Source organism: Talpa europaea, assembly GCF_964194135.1.
Source record: "Talpa europaea genome assembly, chromosome: 6".
Lineage (NCBI taxonomy): Eukaryota > Metazoa > Chordata > Mammalia > Eulipotyphla > Talpidae > Talpa > Talpa europaea.
In genome coordinates, this window is record NC_140072.1 from 79,371,031 (window position 1) to 79,389,688 (window position 18,658).

Consider the following 18,658-nt stretch of genomic DNA (forward strand, 5'->3'; position numbering starts at 1 on the left):
ATATATTTTACATCATTGTTTATTTTTGTACAATATTTGCTTTCTCCTCTCAGGTGTAGTCCCCATAGAATTCCACCACCAATTATTTACCCATGCCAAACTTTTAAACACACTAACTAAAAAGTATGGTACTATCATTCTTTGGAAAAACAGAAACACTGAAACAAAGAGCAATGAGAGTATTTGATAAAATTACAAAAGCACAATAACTTATAGAGTCATCACACACACAAACACATCACACACAAAGTAACAGCAACTAAAGGAATTGCTTTGCAAGCCCACTGCCCAAAAATGAGAAAGAATTTAGTATTTGATAAAACCGGTACCTTGAGTCAATGAAGTAAAAAATGAACAATGAATGTTGGGAATACTAGGTAGCCTTCTAAAAAGTTGCATCTATATTTCACACATATACCATATACTGGAATAAATCTCAAATGAATCAAAGATTTTAAATTTAAAAGATATGAGGGAACTCCTAATCTTGGATGGGGATGGTCTTTCAAATCATGCCTCAAAATACAGAAGCCACAAGAAGATTGATATTTTAAAACCATAAAAATTAAAACAGTAAATTTCAAATATGGAAAAATATTTGCAATTCAGATGTCAGAAAAGGACTAATATTGTAAAATATAATAGAGTTCTGAAATATGGATATGAAATGGAGCCTCCCCGGGTGGTGCAGCGGTTGAGTGCTAGGCCACGAAGCTGCCCGCAGCCTCTGAAGCGCCGGTTCGATCCCCAGCCACTGGCAAGGGTCTCACATGGTGTGCAGACCTCTCCTGCCACGCCCGCTGCTCCCCTCAGCAGTGTATTTCGTCAGTCTGCCTGTTCTGTTCCCCGCTCTGGCTCTGGTGAATTCTCTCACCCTCCTGTGCTTCTGGCTGTACCCAGTGCTTGCATAAATAAATAAATAAATAAATAAATAAATAAATCTAAAAAAATTTGACTTTAAAAATAAATAAATAAATAAATAAATAAATAAATAAACTGTCCTATCCCTATGAAGGGAAATCACACATTGCTTATATACCTACCTTTTGATCAGGCAAATCCTCTGACATGTTTTCTATAGATCTATTTACCCATTTTGTGAGGTATTTGACAAAACTAGTCTGTCACTGCAAAAGACTAGAAATTACCTAACTGAGCAACAGATGGGAGATGTTTAAAAGTTGTACACACAATGCAATGGAGTACCATGCAACTGTAGCAAAAGAATGTAATAGCCTGCTATTAACTGATCTGGAAAGAACAAGATATATTATGAAGTTAAAAAATAAAGGGCCTCCCCAGTAGCGAGGCAGGTTGAGCGCAGCACTGTGTAGCTGTCCGCAGCCTCTGCAGCATGGGTTCAATCCCGGGCTGGCCAGGGGAGATTCCCACATGGCGAGGCAGACCTCTTCTGTTTTGCCCGCTGCTCCCCTCAGCAGTGTATTTCAGTCAGTCTGCCTGTTCTCTTCCCCACTCTGTCTCTGGTGAATCCTCTCACCCCCTGCATCTCTAGCCTGTACCCCCACTATTGTATAAATAAAAAATAAATCTAAAAATAAAAACATGCTTATAAAAAATAAATAAAAATAAAGTGCTAAATAATGCAGGCAGTCTGGTTACATATCCTAGTCTTCAAGTAACCTGGATTCGGGCATCAGACAGGAAAGAATCTTCAGATGATACCAGCCCTGAGCTTTGGGGCCATTCCCAGGCTGAGACTTTGCAGCCATTGTGGAATGGAGACAAAGCCATCCTTGAATTCTGATCCCAATAGTAAGCTCAGTTGAATGGTTGCTTTAAAGCCACCAGGCAGTTTACATTTCTGCTTACGGTATTAACACAAAACATGCCCACATAATTTGAATTGCTTAATACAAAATCCTTTACCAAATATTGGTTGTTTCAGTGCACTCCCCCCCAGCACTACTCCCTCACCACTGAGGTTTAAAAGACCTTAGTCTCTCTTCATTAGGTTCAGCCAGGAAAACAGATGCCATGCTAGGTGTTCAACAGAGTTGTTTCACATTAGGCACTGTTTTAACGACTGTTAGAGCCTGAAAATGCCAGCAAGTGACACAAAGATAATAACTTCGGTGGGGAAGGGTGTCCCCTGGGTTGGGAGAAAAAGGAAAGATGGGGCCTCCCTAGTGGCGCAAGGAGTTGAGCACAGCACTATGAAGCAATCTGCGGGAGCTAACCCACAAGGCACAACAGACCTCTCCTCTCTCACCCACTGCTCCCCTCTGCAGTGTATTTCAGTCTGTCTGCCTGTTCTGTTCCCCCTCTATCTCTGGTGAATCATCTCACCCCCCACATCTCTGGTCTGCACCCCAGCTCTAGTATGCATAAATAAATACATCTTTTAAAAAATGGAATGATAATGAAGTTATCAGAACTTAAGACATTTATAGAACCCCTGGACCTGGCAGACCTCTGAGGAGGGACTGCTGCCCACCTGCTGCTGGGGCTTCTGACCTGGAGACTGGAATCGATGCTGCTGGGAGGGCACAGGGTCACTGTGGATTGATACCTAAAGAAACAGGAAGGAGCAAGTGCTTTCTCCCCTCCCTCTGCTCTCCAGCACCCCTACTGACACAGCCTCACAAGGAAACCAGCGGACAAAGGAGATAAGTAGTTTGCAGAATCACAAAAGACTGGGTTTGGGACCCAGAAACAACAAGTTTATGCTGGTACTGTCACTTTCTGATGGAAGAATTTAAGAAGTGGCCTTCCAGTGTTGTCTTCCCTGACTTAGAGCTCTGGGAATACCTGTACTCACAGATAGGCCATTCAATCAAAGCAGCCCAGCACAGTGAGTCTTCACATGGACATAACTGTTGGGGATCACTCCCAGAAGTAAGACAGACTCTAGGAAAGTGAGAAATAAAGGTGAGGTATCAGACCACAGAACTTTGAAGCCTGCTTCTCCCCCACACTGGTCATGCACCGGCCTGCAGACTAGATTTAGAATGGATCTGCCCTGCAGTCACAGGAGGTTGACACATGGGGTGCAGCTCTCCAATGAGGTGGAGATGAGAATCAAGAGTCGCTCAGCTATGCCTCAGGGTTGTCAGAGAGCAAGGGCTCTGGAGCATTGGAGAAAATACCCACAACCCACTCAGGCAGGTGGGAAACTTGGTGAATAAAGTCTGCCGTATTGGGTACCCCGGAAGGTAAATTGGTTAGACTTTTAACAAACAGAAGGAAAGCTAACACCATGAGCAAATGAATGGGGAACTAAAAGCATAAGAGTTGACAAGAAGTATGTGGGGAGCTAATTTGGATCCAAGGAAAGTCCTCTTTCTTTTGTTATTATTAAATCATTAATACTAGTAACTAAAAACTAACAGTTCTTCTATAGAGCCTCTAACTATAGAGGGCTATGCCAGGCCTGGAGTAGGACTATGTTTACTTATTGGAACAGCCCTGTGAGGTGGATCCTGGCATGAGCACTCCTTTTAACAGATAAGGAATGTCAAGCTCAGTGACATAAGTAACTTGCCTCGGTTCACATGGCAAATGGTGAGATTGAGCCTCCTGGGAAGACTTCAGAATCTATGCTCTTCAGCTCTCTGTTCAGGGTTCCCTGAGGAAAGCCCCCATACTTGACCCTTCACAGATGATACAGGAATTTCCCAGGGATAAATTTTCTTTTCTTGCTATTCCATTTCCCCAGAAATTCACCACTAAGGACACTAAGGAGAGAAAACTATAGACTGACATATCTGTTCAACATAGAAAAAACCCTCAACAATATCTTGGCAAATTAAATATAGCAGTGTGTTAGGAGACTCATGTGTCATGATCACGTGAATTCATCCCAGGGATGCAAGGCTGGTTCAGCATGTGAAAGACAACCTCGCTCACCACATCAACAAAAAGATAAAATTACTTATCAACAGAAACTGATAAAAGCATTTTTAAGATTCAAGATCCATTTATGATAAAAACTCTCAATAAATTGGGGGTAAAAGGAAAATATCTCAACATAATAAAGGCCAAATATGACAACCCCACAGCCAGTAACATATTCAATTGTGAAAACCTGGAAGTGGTTCCCCTAAGGTCAGTAAAAAGAGAAGGCTACCCATTGTCACTGCTGCTGTACAACATACTATTGGAAGTCCTAGCCAGAGCAATTAGGCAAGTAAAAGTCATAAAAGAAATCCAAATTAGAAGAGAAGTAAAACTGTCATTATTTCAAGCGACGTGATAATATAGAAAATTGAAAAGACTCCACCAAAAATCTACTAGAAACAAGTCACTAAAGTGACAGTTTACAAAACCAGTATACAAAAAAATAGTTGCACTTCTATATGCAAACAATAAATTTTGTAAAGAGAAATTAAGGAAACAATTGCTTTTAAAATCACAACAAGGGCCTCCCCGGTGGCGCAGTGGTTGAGCGCTGGGTTGCGAAGCTGCCCGCAGCCTCTGCAGCGCCGGTTCAATCCCCGGCTGCTCCCCGGCCACCAGAGGAGGGTCCCACATGGCGCGCAGACCTCTCCTGCCGCCCGCTGCTCCCCTCAGCAGTGTACTTCAGTCCTTCTGCCTGCTCTGCTCCCCGCTCTGGCTCTGGTGAATTCTCTCACCCTCCCGCGCTTCTGACTGTACCCAGTGCATGTATAAACAAACAAATAAATAAAACATGCCTCTATAAAAAAAAAAGTACATTTAAAAAAATAAATAAATAAAATAAATAATAAATAAAATCACAACAAAATGATTAAGTAGGGCCTCCATGGTGGCGCAAGGGGTTAAGACACAACCTATGAAGCTATCAGCAGCCACTGCAGCATGAGTTCAATCCCTGGCCAGGGAGCTACCCACATGGTGCAGCGGACTTCTCCTGACTTGCCTGCTGCCTCCCTCATCAGTGTATTTCAGTCAATCTGCCCTTCCGTTCCCCACTCTGTCTCTGGTGAATCCTCTCACCCCCACCCCCACTTCACTGGCCTGTACCCCAGTTCTTGTATGCATAAATAAATCTTTTTTTTAATTATTAAATACTTGGGAGTAAACTGGACAAAGAAGATAAAGCACCTATACACTGAAAAGACACTATCAAAAGAAAAGACACAAAGAAATGGAAAGATATGCTGTGTTCATGGACTGGAAGAATAAACCATGTTAAAATGGCCATATTGCCTAAATCAACTTACGGATTCAACACAGTACCTATCAAAATTCCAATGACATTTTTCAAGGAAATAGAAGCAATAAATCTAAAATATATATGGAACTATAAAAAAAACCCAAGTAGCCAAAATAATCCTGGGAGGAAAGAAGAAAAATTAAGTTATCATGCCCATTGACTATAAACTATGCTACAAAGCAATAATAATCAAAACAGAAACACAAAACAATGGAATAGACTAGAGAGCCAACAAATATACCCACGCAAACATGGACTCTTAATCTATGACAAAGGTGTCATGATCATGCAATGGATAAAGGAAAAGCTCTTCAACAAATGATGTTTGGACAGCCACGTGTGAAAGAATGAAGCTAGCTCATTATTTAACTTCATACACAAAGACTAACTCAAAATGAATTGAAGACCTGGATATAAGACCTGAAGCCATAAAATACATAGAAAAAAACAGAAGATGAACTCCTGGATCAACCTTAAAGATGTATCCGGGGACTCGATTCCAATGACAACAGAATCAAAAGACTCAAATTCAGCCTTGATGAACTCTAAATATGAGCATTTAAGGGGCATACATTGTTACCCATATCAGAGTGCAGTTGTTACAATGACTGTAATTTATTTTGAGAAATTTATTCAGTAATCTGGTTTATTTATTTGCTTTTATTAACTCACTTATCATGTTTTCATTATCCAGTTTTAGAATCAAAATAATTACTATTGACTGGATAATATACTCATTTTTTTTTAATGTTCTTAGTTCTAATTGTATATGGGTTTGTTTTGTTTTGTTTATTGCATTAATCACTATTACAGGGCTTTGGGGTGTATGAAATTTACTTGGCACATTCCTTTTACCTAAGTATTTTATTTTAAAATATCCAATGTAAGAGTTCTGCATGTAAAAGACCTTCCTTCAAATTTTCAACCCTAAAAAAATCTAAAAATAAATCTCCATTTTGGGGGGCCTCCCTGGTAGCACAACAGGTTAAGCCACAGTACTATGAAGCTATCTGCAGCCACAGCAGCATGAGTTTGATCCCCGGCCAGGGAAGTGACCCACAGCAGCAGACCTCTCCTGACTCGCCCGCTGCTCCCCTCAGCAGTGTATTTCAGTCAATCCACCTGTTCTGTTCCCCACTCTGTCTCTGGTGAATTCGCTCACCCCCCACACCTCTGGCCTGTACCCCAGTTCTTATATGCATAAATAAATAAATCTTTAAAATAAATAAATAAATCTCCTTTTTTTTTTTTTTTTTTTTTTTTTTACTGAAAAACCAACTCTCTGTCCTATTTCTCCACAAAATCTAATTTCTGGGATTTCATCTGGAAGATACTTCCCCAGTAGAATCTGCATCATACAGGCCACTGCTAAGGTTGTAGTGTTCTTTGTGGTTCACCTGGCAGGACTCGCAATGCACAGTGCTTCCACCCATGGGCTGGGGAAGCAGACAGCACTCCTATTTACTGCCTTATAACCTCAGGTAGCTTCTGTGTGTTAATTATTTCATCTATAAATTACTAAAAAGATGTGCTCATAATGCTGCTGTTGAGAGTAAATGAGTTAGCACGTGCAAGTACTTCAAACAGCACCTTGTACACAGCAGCTACAAGCTTTTTTTAATGTAAGCCATTCCAGCCTGCCAAAGGTCAGCCCCTGAGGCCTCAGCCAGCAGCCATGTAACCATGTTGTGGAAAAGCCTGCTGTGAAACACTGCGCTACTATAATCAGAGCACGGATGCCAGCTGCTGAGAATCATAAAGGAAATGGTGGTATCTGGTTCTGCAGCAGCTCATTCATTCCTTACATTAACAAATGTTTATTAAATTCCTCCTTTGCTCCAGGCACTGGGAAAAGAGCATGCATCATGAGAGATTAAAGCCCTCCCTCTGGAGCTCTTGATGTTGGGAGATGAAGGGGAACAACAACAAAAAAGTAAAGTAAATTAAGGAGTAGGTCAGTGGGAGTCAGCTCTAGAGGGAACACCCCAGAGAAGGGGAGTACGTGAATGCTGGGTAGTGGCACACAGTAGTTGGAAGGGATAGTTGGCGCTCATCAGCCAGAGTAGCATGGCTGTTTCTGAGACCCAGGTAGCTTTTCTCAGCGCCACCTTGGGGTTGTAGCCTCTAGGAACCAAGAGGAAGATGTCAGAAACATCACTTGAGTCAGAGAAAGGGACTATAAATCCACCAGCCACAGACTTCTGCCTCTGAGGTTAGCAGAGCACCTGGCAGCCGGGCAGGAAGGGGACAGTCGACTGGAGTCTAGCAAATGTCAGCCAAGGCCCCGGGGAGCCAGCATGAAGCGAGGTGGACCGCTCCCCTCCAGTTTAAAGGACCTTTAAACCACCTGTCCTGCCCTCCCCATATGCCCTGACACACCAGGGAAAAGCAGAAAAGGGAGAGGAGGTAAGCATGGCAGCCAAGAGAACCCTAGAGGAACCTTGGATTAATGCAACTGGAACACGCTTGACTTGAGCTAAGTAATAAATTTCCTCCTCAAGTGAGAGCCAAGGAAGATCAGATCAACTGCGGGTGAAGATATTACATTTTCTCTGCTTAGATGGAGGACAGAGGAAGGAGGGAAAAAACAGAAACAACAAATAGAGAAACTCGAGTTCTGTATTTCATGAAAATAATGCAGGTGAGGGAGGACCAGTGGTGATAGGAGAGGACTGCTGGAGGGAGGTCCTTGAGGTGAGGGCGGTGCTGCAGGGACAGAGCGGATTCCGGTACAAGAACCACCCAATGAGAAAATGAGGACGTGGGGGAGAAATCCTGTACTGTAAAAAAGCAAACAAGGATGTGCAAGAATGGTATGTCAGTAAAAATTAGAAGGAAAAGGAAATAAGGGCGGTGGATAGGTGTGATGGGCAGTGTAGCTGGTCTCCTCTGTTTCTGTTCTTTTCCAGAATGTGAGTGAAAGATCACCTGCTGAGAGCGAGGAGGGGCGAGCAGGCGTTGGGATGAAGGAGAGGAGAGGATGCACAAGAACGTTTGGAAGCTGGGAGAGTGAATGCAGCAGAATTAGCACGCGGAGGGTGGGAGGACTTGGCACTGCTCAAGAGGTTGTGAATTTTAAGTGGAACAACTCGAGACTAATGTGAGTGTGCATGCAACCTGCAGAGAATTTCGTCTAACCCGGTTTGTGGTTATGCTCTGCTTGAGGAGACAACTAGGACCCTGGAGACAACTAGGGAGTCAGTGTGTCTGCTGGAAGTAAGCAGGATTACTTGGGGAGTTTGAATTAGGTAGAGGAAGTCGTGAGGACTCGAGGCACATGTGGGATTAGGAAAAGGTAAGAGGTGCAACTGACTGGACACTCCAGTGCTGCTGCAGAATTGCAGGAGTTGAGGAACTAGAGACAGGGAGCTAAAAAAACAGAGGTGTTCGGTCCTTCTGCCTGTTCTGCTCCCCGCTCTGGCTCTGGTGAATTCTCTCACCCTCCGGCGCTTCTGACTGTACCCAGTGCTTGTATAAACAAACTAAATAAATAAAGCATGCCTCTATAAAAAAAAAAAAAAAAGCAAAACCAGAGGTGGGCGGAGGGGGGGAAGGGGAGAAATTGGGATGACTGAAAGGGAGTTGAAGAGGGGCTCCCAGGTCCTAGGAATAGCAACATTGTTGACAGAAAGGAGAGACCAGGGGGCCTCCCCTGGTGGATCAGCGGTTGAGCGCTGGTTCATTCCGGGCCGCAGGGTGAGGGTCCCACATGGCGCGCAGACCTCTCCTGCCGCCCGCTGCTCCCCTCAGCAGTGTACTTCATCAGTCTGCCTGCTCTGCTCCCTGGTTCTGGCTCTGGTGAATTCTCTCACCCTCCCATGCTTCTGACGGTACCCAGTGCTTGTATAAATAAATAAATAAATCTTTAAAAAAAAAAAAAAGAGTGTGCATTGCTATAATCAAAAGAAAGAAAGAAAGGAAAGACCAGGGCATGAGGAGAATCCTGGGTGTGGGTGTGAATTTTATGAGGAGGAGAGCTTGAGAGTGGCGGTCAGGCTCCAAAGTCCTCAGGGAGTGAGGGTGAGTGATGGGGGATAAGGTTGGATTGAGCAGAGTCTGAAATAGATTGAAAGGCAGTTTTTAGGGCTGCCGGCAACTGCAATGATAAGGAGGGTGACAGATACCCCTCCTCCAAGTCCTTGTGTGTGAGAGGTACACACGGCAGGGGCAGCAGGTCCCTAGAGCAAGAGCAGCTTTCATTTCCAGAAGGGAGAAAAAACCTTGGAAAACACAGTGATGCTTTACCACAGGAGGATTGGTGGAAAACTGCCAAATGTGTGTTCATCCACACACACAGATAAAGAACTGAGAACAGTCCCAGAGTGAACTGTGATGCTTGGGATGAGGACTGGGGGTTAGAGCCACTGAGGGGGTGGAGCTGGCAGTGTGACGGGACACGGGGACAGCAGGTTGACCAGAGTCCAAATCCCAGCTCTGCCTCTTGCTGCTGTGGGATCGCAAGTGAGTCCCACTTGCAGGTAAATTGAGCTCCTGCTCAAATTAGGATTAAATGGATAGCACAGGACCAAACACAACCTAAATACCCAGTGTCAGCTAAATTTTAGTTCTTTCTGGTGCTGGCAAATTGCCTGGTGGTTTGTTTTGTTTTGTTTTGTTTTGTTTTTAGTTTAAAAAAAAATTGTTCCTAGGAACATCATAGCACATGTGTAAGTACTCACATATACGTGTAAAACGTATGCCTTGCTCTTCCGAAGGCGTAGACACAGTCACGCCCATAGCTTTCCAGGTTGGCAGGGATAGTTGACATGATTTGGTCAACTGTACCACCGCCTGCAAATTTACTAAAGAGAACTGAGCTAGTAAGGCTGGGCTGCTTCAAGATGGCTAGAATGCGGGAGTGACCCGAGATTCTGGTTTAAGCTCCTTACCGACCATTTAGTATTTTCTGATAACCTTCCCTGGCGGGCAGGATGCAACTGCCACCCGAGGCCCCCCAGAAGGTCTTCTCTGTCCCCACTGACAAGTGCGCTGGCGCTCAGTTGGCCGAAGTAACAAACCTCACTGGGGTTCAGAAGTCTCTTGCCGGGACCAGGCACAGCCCTGCCCTGCGGCCCCCTCTTCTGTCCTAAACCGTGGAGAGGGACGCGCCCCGCAACATCACCAGCCGGGGAGAGCGTGCGGAGCAGGGCCGGGTGGAACGGGCTGCGGCGGGGCGGGGTCTGTGCAAGCCCGCGGGGAGCTCCTCGGAGCGGACCCCGGACCCCGCCGCGGAGGAGCATTCCAGCGCGCAGCGGGGCGGGGCTCACACCCCAGCTGGGGCTGGTGCTGGCCCCCGGCAGCCAAAGGGAGAGCGTCGCCCCCGGGGCTATGAACTAGGTTTCCCGCCCATCAGGGGCCAGAACGCTGGACTCCGCAGCCGTCCGTGCGCCTGGCCGGCCCCGCGCGGACCACCATGGACAGCCCCTGGAACAGCAGCTCCGGAGCGGAGGAACCCCCGTGGGCCTCCCCGCTGCCCTGCGACGAGCGCCGCTGCTCGTCCTTCCCCCTGGGGGCCCTGGTTCCAGTCACCGCCGTGTGCCTGGGTCTGTTTGCCGTCGGGGTGAGCGGCAACGTGGTGACGGTGTTGCTGATCTGGCGCTACCAGGACATGCGGACCACGACCAACTTGTACCTGGGCAGCATGGCCATGTCCGACCTGCTCATCCTGCTCGGGCTCCCCTTCGATCTGTACCGCCTGTGGCGGTCGCGGCCCTGGGTGTTCGGACCTCTGCTCTGCCGCCTGTCGCTCTACCTGGGCGAAGGCTGCACCTACGCCACGCTGCTGCACATGACGGCTCTCAGCGTCGAGCGCTACCTCGCCGTCTGCCGCCCGCTCCGCGCCCGCGTTCTGGTCACCCGGCGCCGAGTGCGCGCGCTCATCGCCGCGCTCTGGGCCACCGCGCTGCTCTCCGCGGCGCCCTTCCTCTTCCTGGTGGGGGTCGAGCAGGACTCGAGCTTTGACTGGGTCCTGGGCCTTAACGGCACCCTGCAACTCACCCCGTCGCCCCTCTGGTCCTCGCCCGCGCCCCGGCTGCCCCCTCCGTCGGGGCCAGAGGCCGCCGAGGCTGCGGCGCTCTTCAGCCGCGAGTGCCGGCCGAGCCAGGCGCAGCTGGGGGCGCTGCGCGCCATGCTGTGGGTCACCACCGCCTACTTCTTCCTGCCCTTCCTGTGCCTCAGCGTCCTCTACGGGCTCATCGGGCGGGAGCTGTGGAGGAGCCCGGGGCCGCTGCAAGGTCCGGCTGCCTCCGGGAGGGAGAGGGGCCACAGGCAGACCGTCCGCGTGCTGTGTAAGTGGCGCTGCCTCTCTCCACCACCGGGGTGCAGGCTGCATCCTCTTCCCCTGATCTCTCAGCCCTTGGTACCGCTTTTAGCTGCATTTACTTTTGTTCTACTCCAGCCTCCACCTGCAGATCCTTTCCGTCTCTAGCGAAAACCGCCTCCAGCCGCCCCCGGGATCTCTAGCCCAGGGCGTCACTGAGAGTGCGTTACCCGGGTCCTGGAAAAAGCAGTGATTTTCAAAGCCGCGATTAACTTCGAGCCCTGCTGATTGAATAAGGGTAACTGGAGGCTTTTAAGCCAACTGCCCGTAAGGCCCCGCAGATGTGGATTACCAGATTGCTCACAGCAACCCTTTAGAAGAAGGGGTAGATCGATTAACCTAAAATGTCTTTACTAAATATTATTAGGTCATCCTCAAGGCTAAAGTAAACCATGCCCATATCAAAAAATAAAAGACTGCAATTGTTGCAGAATTTCTTTTAACAGAGAACATGTCTCTGAAGTGCATTTGTCCAAGGGAGCCTGCCAGAGCAGCTTGTTAGTAGGAACTGCTCCTTCTGGTTTATGTCCAGCCTTGATAGCACATCTATGAGCAGAATATGCCATTCTAAAGCAAATGCTGATGCTCTCTGCAGAATGGTAGTTTTTCTGGGGTGGGGCTTTGATGAGGAAAAACTTTTATCTATTTTGTGTTGCTCTAACATTATTTCAAATGGTGTCTTGGGGACCCTTGTTTGTTTTTGGATGCTTTTGCTAATTCTGCTGCTATGTCTTGTTTTGCAGTGGTAGTGGTTCTGGCATTTATAGTTTGTTGGTTGCCTTTCCACGTTGGCAGAATCATATACATAAATACAGAAGATTCCCGGATGATGTACTTCTCTCAGTACTTTAACATTGTTGCCTTGCAACTTTTCTATCTGAGTGCCTCTATCAACCCAATTCTCTACAACCTGATTTCAAAGAAGTACAGAGCAGCAGCCTGGAAACTTCTGGGGGCCAGACTATCCAGACACAGGGGCCTCTGCAGCAGCAAGGACATAGATGAGGACCCGGGAGGAGACACAGCTGGCTGTACCGAGACCAGCTCTAATGCAAAGACATTGGCCATCAGCGCGGCTAAGCCAGTCACCTCCTCTCACAGGCCTGGGACTTCAGAGAGCACAGATCTGTAGGGAAATAAGGACCAACAGGCGAGAAAGTAATGTTGTTAAGCACGGAAAGAGTGGTTGGCGTTTTGCAAGCTGGTCAGCAACTTTGTCAGCAAAATTTTTTTAAACTAAGATGTGAAATGTAACTTCCCCATCCTTTCTAAGTTTTCCTTTTATGTGCCTCCCTAGGGATATTCCTTTTAGCCTAATGAAATTCTACATCACAAAAAGTACTCTGGGGAGGTTTTAGAAATCTTCATTCTCCTAGTGCTTGGAAATATGATTGTTTTACAGTCGATAAGTGATAGAGATGCTGACATAAAAATTGTCACTTCTGAGATTAGGGGTGTATTTTGTTTTGTTTTGTTTTAAAGATTTTTTTTTAATAGAGGCATGTTTTATTTATTTATTTGTTTGTTTGTTTTTGTTTATACATGCACTGGGTACAGTCAGAAGCACGGGAGGGTGAGAGAATTCACCAGAGCCAGAGCAGGGAGCAGAGCAGGCAGAAGGACCGAAGTACACTGCTGAGGGGAGCAGCGGGCGGCAGGAGAGGTCTGCGCGCCATGCGGAACCCTCCTCCGGTGGCTTGGGAGCAGCCGGGGATCGAACTGGCGCCGCAGAGGCCGCGGGCAGCTTCGCAACCCAGCGCTCAACCGCTGCGCCACCGGGGAGGCCCTGTATTTTGTTTTATATTTTGAATGTAAGTAGAATGTTGCATATACAAAGAACCCTGAATGATGAGAATTTTGATTCAAGAAATTATGCAATGCCTTTACATATGGCAGTAAAAAAAATGGAAGGGAAAGGAATTTTGGGGAGACTCCTGTGCTCAGGAGTCACACCTCTCTCCTAGCTCAGAGCGAATCATAAAATTTAGGCACAATATATCTTTCAGAATTTCTTTGCATAAACAACTGTGTTACAACGAATTTCTTCACAAGCCCACCCAAAGGGTAGTGCCACTGGCCAAGAGGTGCCATTGGCCATGAGGAAGCAACCTGGGCAGAGAGCTGCTGCAGGACTTGGCTTCCTGACAAAGTGACACTAATGACATTGATAAAGCACTTTAATGTGACTTATTCACCTCCACTGACATCCCAAACAGAAACTGGTGAGTCCATGTCTGAACTCCAGCTTCTCAGATCCTTACCCACTCCCACCCACTCCAACTGAAAATCACAAGTCAGTGAATTTAGTCCAGGGAAAGAGAAAAGGTTGGAAGTTCTGACCAACAACTCTGTTGGCCAACTCTGTTGGCATCACACTGGTTGTGAAACAATTGTTTCAATTGTGTAATTAATGGTTGGTTTCTTTCCTGGTTCACAAAATAAAATGTACTTTTACTATGGATTATGGTTTTTTTTTTTAAAGTTTGAAAAATTGTTCTAAGATCTAAAATTGTTCTCTACCCCAACAGAGAATGTCCTTTGTTTTTTTAGTTTAAAACATAAACCAAACTTAGTTTTTAGAGGGCTGCTGCTGCCTGGGCTAACTCCAAAGGGCTTCCTTCAAAACATCCCTCTGTGTGAATGGCACCCCCTTAAGGTGGGCACGATATAACTGGCTCAGCGAAAAATATAAATGTTGAATACATCAATATTGAGGGTCTACTCAACATGCTGATAAAGTCCCATTCTTTTTCATTTGCTTAACCAAATGTAGCGGGGTCTCCAAGGTTCCTTGAAGCTTCCAAACCTCTCCCTGGCCCTGCCCTCAACTGGTACAGCAGCGAAGATGTTTCTCTTCTATACTGTTTCTTGCAGCTAGTGGAAGAAGCAGAGCCTGTCACTTGGGGCAGCAGTCCCTAAGCTGTGTTCTGCAGGTTATTTGAAAAAAGGATTCTGTAGTCAAAAATGGTAGGAAAACACTGCATATGTGTCCTTTTCCCAAGAGTCATAAACCAGAATATCATGTAGACACTGTGAGACATTGTGGTTTCACCCAGCATTTCTTTGACAGATTTTATCACAAAACCAACTCCTCGCTATCCCTCTCCAAGAGTCCTTATGAAACCCCCTGGATGGAGGGACACCACCAAGGACATGGTTCTCACAGCGGAGGTGCCTACCTGTACCACAGCTACTCCTCTGCTGGGTAGCACTAAGTAGGGACATGGTGGAGTTGCTGCCAGTGTCTTTCTGCCTCAAAATTCCTCTCTGGAGCAGTCAGACGTGCCCCCCTCCCTGTGGATGGTTATAGCTAAAGATATTTATAGATATTTATAGTATATTTTAGATATAGAAGCAAAGAGTTTCCTTGGAGTTTTCCTGTTCAGATTCCACAAAAGGACTTACATCCACTTTCGTGTGACCTCCGTGTGTCCCAGAGGAGGGTGAAGAGAAACCACTCTTACTTCCCATAGGGTCTAAAGCCTGAGGTGGATGGCTTGCCCTGCCGTTGCTTTCAAAATGCTGTGATATTGTGAAATCAATAGTGTATGTCACATTTTCCTTTAATGGTATGGAACAGGCAAGAATAATCACTGCATCACACCGGTTGTGAAACAATTGTTTCAATTGTGTAATTAATGGTTGGTTTCTTTCCTGGTTCACAAAATAAAATGTACTTTTACTATGGATTATGGTTTTTTTTTTAAAGTTTGAAAAATTGTTCTAAGATCTAAAATTGTTCTCTACCCCAACAGAGAATGTCCTTTTTGTGCACTGACAACTGGCTAGAAATGAAAGGGACAGCCCAGAGTGCCCAAGTCAGAGTTCACTGGGAAAGAACAGGCAGGCTGTGGTTTTTCAGCCCTTGGCCCCTCTCCACATCAGGTTGGCATGAGGAAGTTCTGTCTAGGCCCACTCTGCACCCCGACAGAGATGTGCCTGCTGTCCCTGCAGGTTCTCTGAGTCCCTCTTTGAGCTGTACCACTTTTGTTAGGTGAGGTGCCCACTTTGGGAAGGGTTTGGTTTCATTCATTCACTCAGCAAATATTTACCAAGCAACCACTCACTAAGCACTTAGGTGTTCATGACAGAACACTTGAAAATTTAGTCCATGTCATGGTGTCCAAATCAATCAACTTTTAAAAGGGCTTTTTGTTGTGGTTTGAATGCATGACTATGTCATCTAGACGAACAACAGATTCAGCTCCCATGTAAACTCTTATATCAGGTGGACCTCATACAAGATTATCAGGTTAGTGTCAGCCACATGAACATTCATTGTCCATGTGAGACGTTTCTACTTCTGAAGAAAATGTTCAAAAAATATAGCACAGCACCTCCCAGAAAACCAAGAATTCCCTAGACAAGGTCCTCAAGAGAACAGGAGGGAAACATGTTAATGTTGTTTAAAAGTTAGATCATGGGCCTCCCTGGTGGTGCAGACAGTTGAGCGCAGCACTGTGAAGCTGTCCGCAGCCTCTGCAGTGCAGGTTCAATCCCGGCCGGCTGGCGAGAATCCCACATGGCAAGGCAGACCTCTCCTGTCTTGCCCGCTGCTCCCCTCAGCAGTGTATTTCATCAGTCTGCCTGTTCTGTTCCCCACTCTGTCTCTAGTGAATCCTCTCACCCTCCCACACATCTGGCCTATACTCCAGTTCTTGTATAAAAATAAATAAATCTTTAAAAAAAAAACAAGTTAGAGCGTGTCCTCTCCCAACCATTTCTACTCAACAATAGTAACATTGGTCAATATAAGAAAGCTTTTTTTTTTTTTTTTATAGAGGCATGTTTTTATTTATTTATTTGTTTGTTTTGTTTATACATGCACTGGGTACAGTCAGAAGCGCGGGAGGGTGAGAGAATTCACCAGAGCCAGAGCGGGGAGCAGAGCAGGCAGAAGGACCGAAGTACACTGCTGAGGGGAGCAGCGGGCGGCAGGAGAGGTCTGCGCGCCATGTGGGACCCTCCTCTGGTGGCCGGGGAGCAGCCAGGGATTGAACCGGCACCGCAGAGGCCGCGGGCAGCTTCGCAACCCAGCGCTCAACCGCTGCGCCACCGGGGAGGCCCAATATAAGAAAGCTTTTTATAAACAACTGTTAGTGATTGTACAAGTTGTGTTTTAAGTGATTGTATAAGTTGTGCTTTAAATAGGTTTTACTGAAACAGATGTGAGAAAATTTTTAATTGTGAGCCACTTTTTCTCTTTTTAAGGATTTGAAGATTTTATTTTATTTATTTATACAACCACTGGGAAAGTCAGAAGCGCGGGAGGGTGACAGAATTCACCAGAGCCAGAGCGGGGAGCAGAGCAGGCAGAAGGACCGAAGTACACTGCTGAGGGGAGCAGCGGGAGGGTCTGCGCGCCATGTGGGACCCTCCTCCGGTGGCCTGGCCAGGGAGCAGCCGGGGATCAAACCGGCGCTGCAGAAGCTTCGGGCAGCTTCGCAACCACTGCGCCACCGGGGAGGCCCGTGAGCCACTTTCTAAAGCTTCTGTACTCTTAAGTATTACATAGACTCTGGTAAGTTCTAAACAGCCTTCACAAAGCAGCATTTCCTTTTCTGGGATTAGTTGCTCAGCATGTCCCTCACTCTGTGTAAGCTACGAGGAGGTGACAGAGGCACATTACTTACTGTCTTCTTAGAAAAACAACATAAGCTTTAAAAAAAAAAAAAAACCAGCAGGAATCTGTGTAATGAACTAAAATGAGCCCAGGAGAATTGAGTGTGTGCCAACATATGGCAATATTCTATGTGAATCTCCTGCCCAGCTCTCAGCACATTACATTGCTGGTGACTGGCTCCCGGGGTTCCTAACTTGCTCCCTAAGGTCAGATACAGTGTTTTATTACCCTTGACATTTCTCACCCTGCAGATAACCTGTGTTGAACTTAACTGGCTGCAAGTGAGGAGACAGGGTTGTTCACCACAGTGGACAGAGGCAGAAGAAGCATATGGATATGGACAGCTGTCCCAGCTTTCTGGCAGCACAAATAAAAGCACAATCCAGAATAGAAATGGTGTACACACAGGAAGCAGGGCTGAAGAAATAGAGGAAGCACCTCTGAGGAAAGCAGAGAGGAAGGAGGCAAAGGGCAAGGTGCTGGTGTCACTTGTAGGTGGAGCCTGCCAACAATGTGTGGTGCGGGGGAGGGGAGAAGCTGAGGCTGTGAGGAGAGCCAGGAGCAGTTTGTTCCTATAATTCAGGCTTAGGGTACTTGTGGGGGAGAGTGGTGATGCTGGAGCAATGATATCACCCGGGTCAGCACCTCCTCACATCTAGGCCCCCAGTAACATTGTGGCCTCAGATCCAGCTCACGCATACCCTACTTTCTTTTCCTTCATCTGTTCAGTTGCCCCACCCGGCCAGGGAGGCTCATGGTGGAAAAGGCCATAGTTTGACATCTCCCTTCAAAATCTTTGCTTTGAGTGTGCAGGTCTCAAAAATATTCTGAGAAATTCAGTCTACTAAAATTGGAGCTACCATATGACCCAGCAATTCCACTCCTAGGGATCTACCCAAGGGACACAAAAACATTAACTCAAAAGAATACATGCACCCCCATGTTTATTGCAGCACTATTTATAATAGGTAAGATCTGGAATCAACCCAGAGGCCTACAAATAGATGACTGGATCAAGAAGATGTGGTACATATGCATGATGGAATACTATTCAGCAATAAACTCATGCCATTTGCATGAGATAAACTCATGCCATTTGCAGCAACATGGATGGAGCTGGAAGGGATCATGCTCACTGAAATAAGTCAGAAGGAAAAAGAAAAATACTGGATGGTTTCACTTATAAGAGGAATATAGGGGATCGAGGGGAAAAATGATAATGACAACAAAAAAAATAACACAACAAAATGAAAATAAACAGACAACTATAAATCAGACATTCTACGGGGCAGGGAGAGGGGAAGGGATCAAAACAATGGTGGGAAGAGCATAAGGGACTGTGGTGATGGAGCACGGGTGAAATGGTGGTGGAAATTCTATGGGGACTACACCTGGGAAAAGAAAGCAAACATTGTAAGGATAAAAAATAAATTAATTTAGAAAACATTGAGAATTTATATTTCTGATGATATGGAGATAAAAAAAACTTCAAAAAATTGGATTTGTGCAAGTTACAAAGTTGTAAGTCTTCATTTTACTGTAATGTTACAAGTTTTGTCCT

At 46.0% G+C, this 18,658-nt stretch overlaps 1 protein-coding gene across 1 annotated transcript; it reads left to right on the plus strand.

Annotated features, from left to right (window-relative positions):
• Positions 1–10,436: 10,436 nt before the first annotated feature.
• Positions 10,437–12,606, plus strand: MLNR (motilin receptor; the record flags this gene model as incomplete). The annotated part of the gene is made up of 2 exons (XM_084235789.1): positions 10,437–11,442; positions 12,218–12,606. Exons 1-2 carry the CDS (start codon positions 10,569–10,571, stop codon positions 12,604–12,606), a joined length of 1,263 nt encoding a protein of 420 aa, XP_084091915.1. The 5' UTR covers positions 10,437–10,568.
• Positions 12,607–18,658: the final 6,052 nt, after the last annotated feature.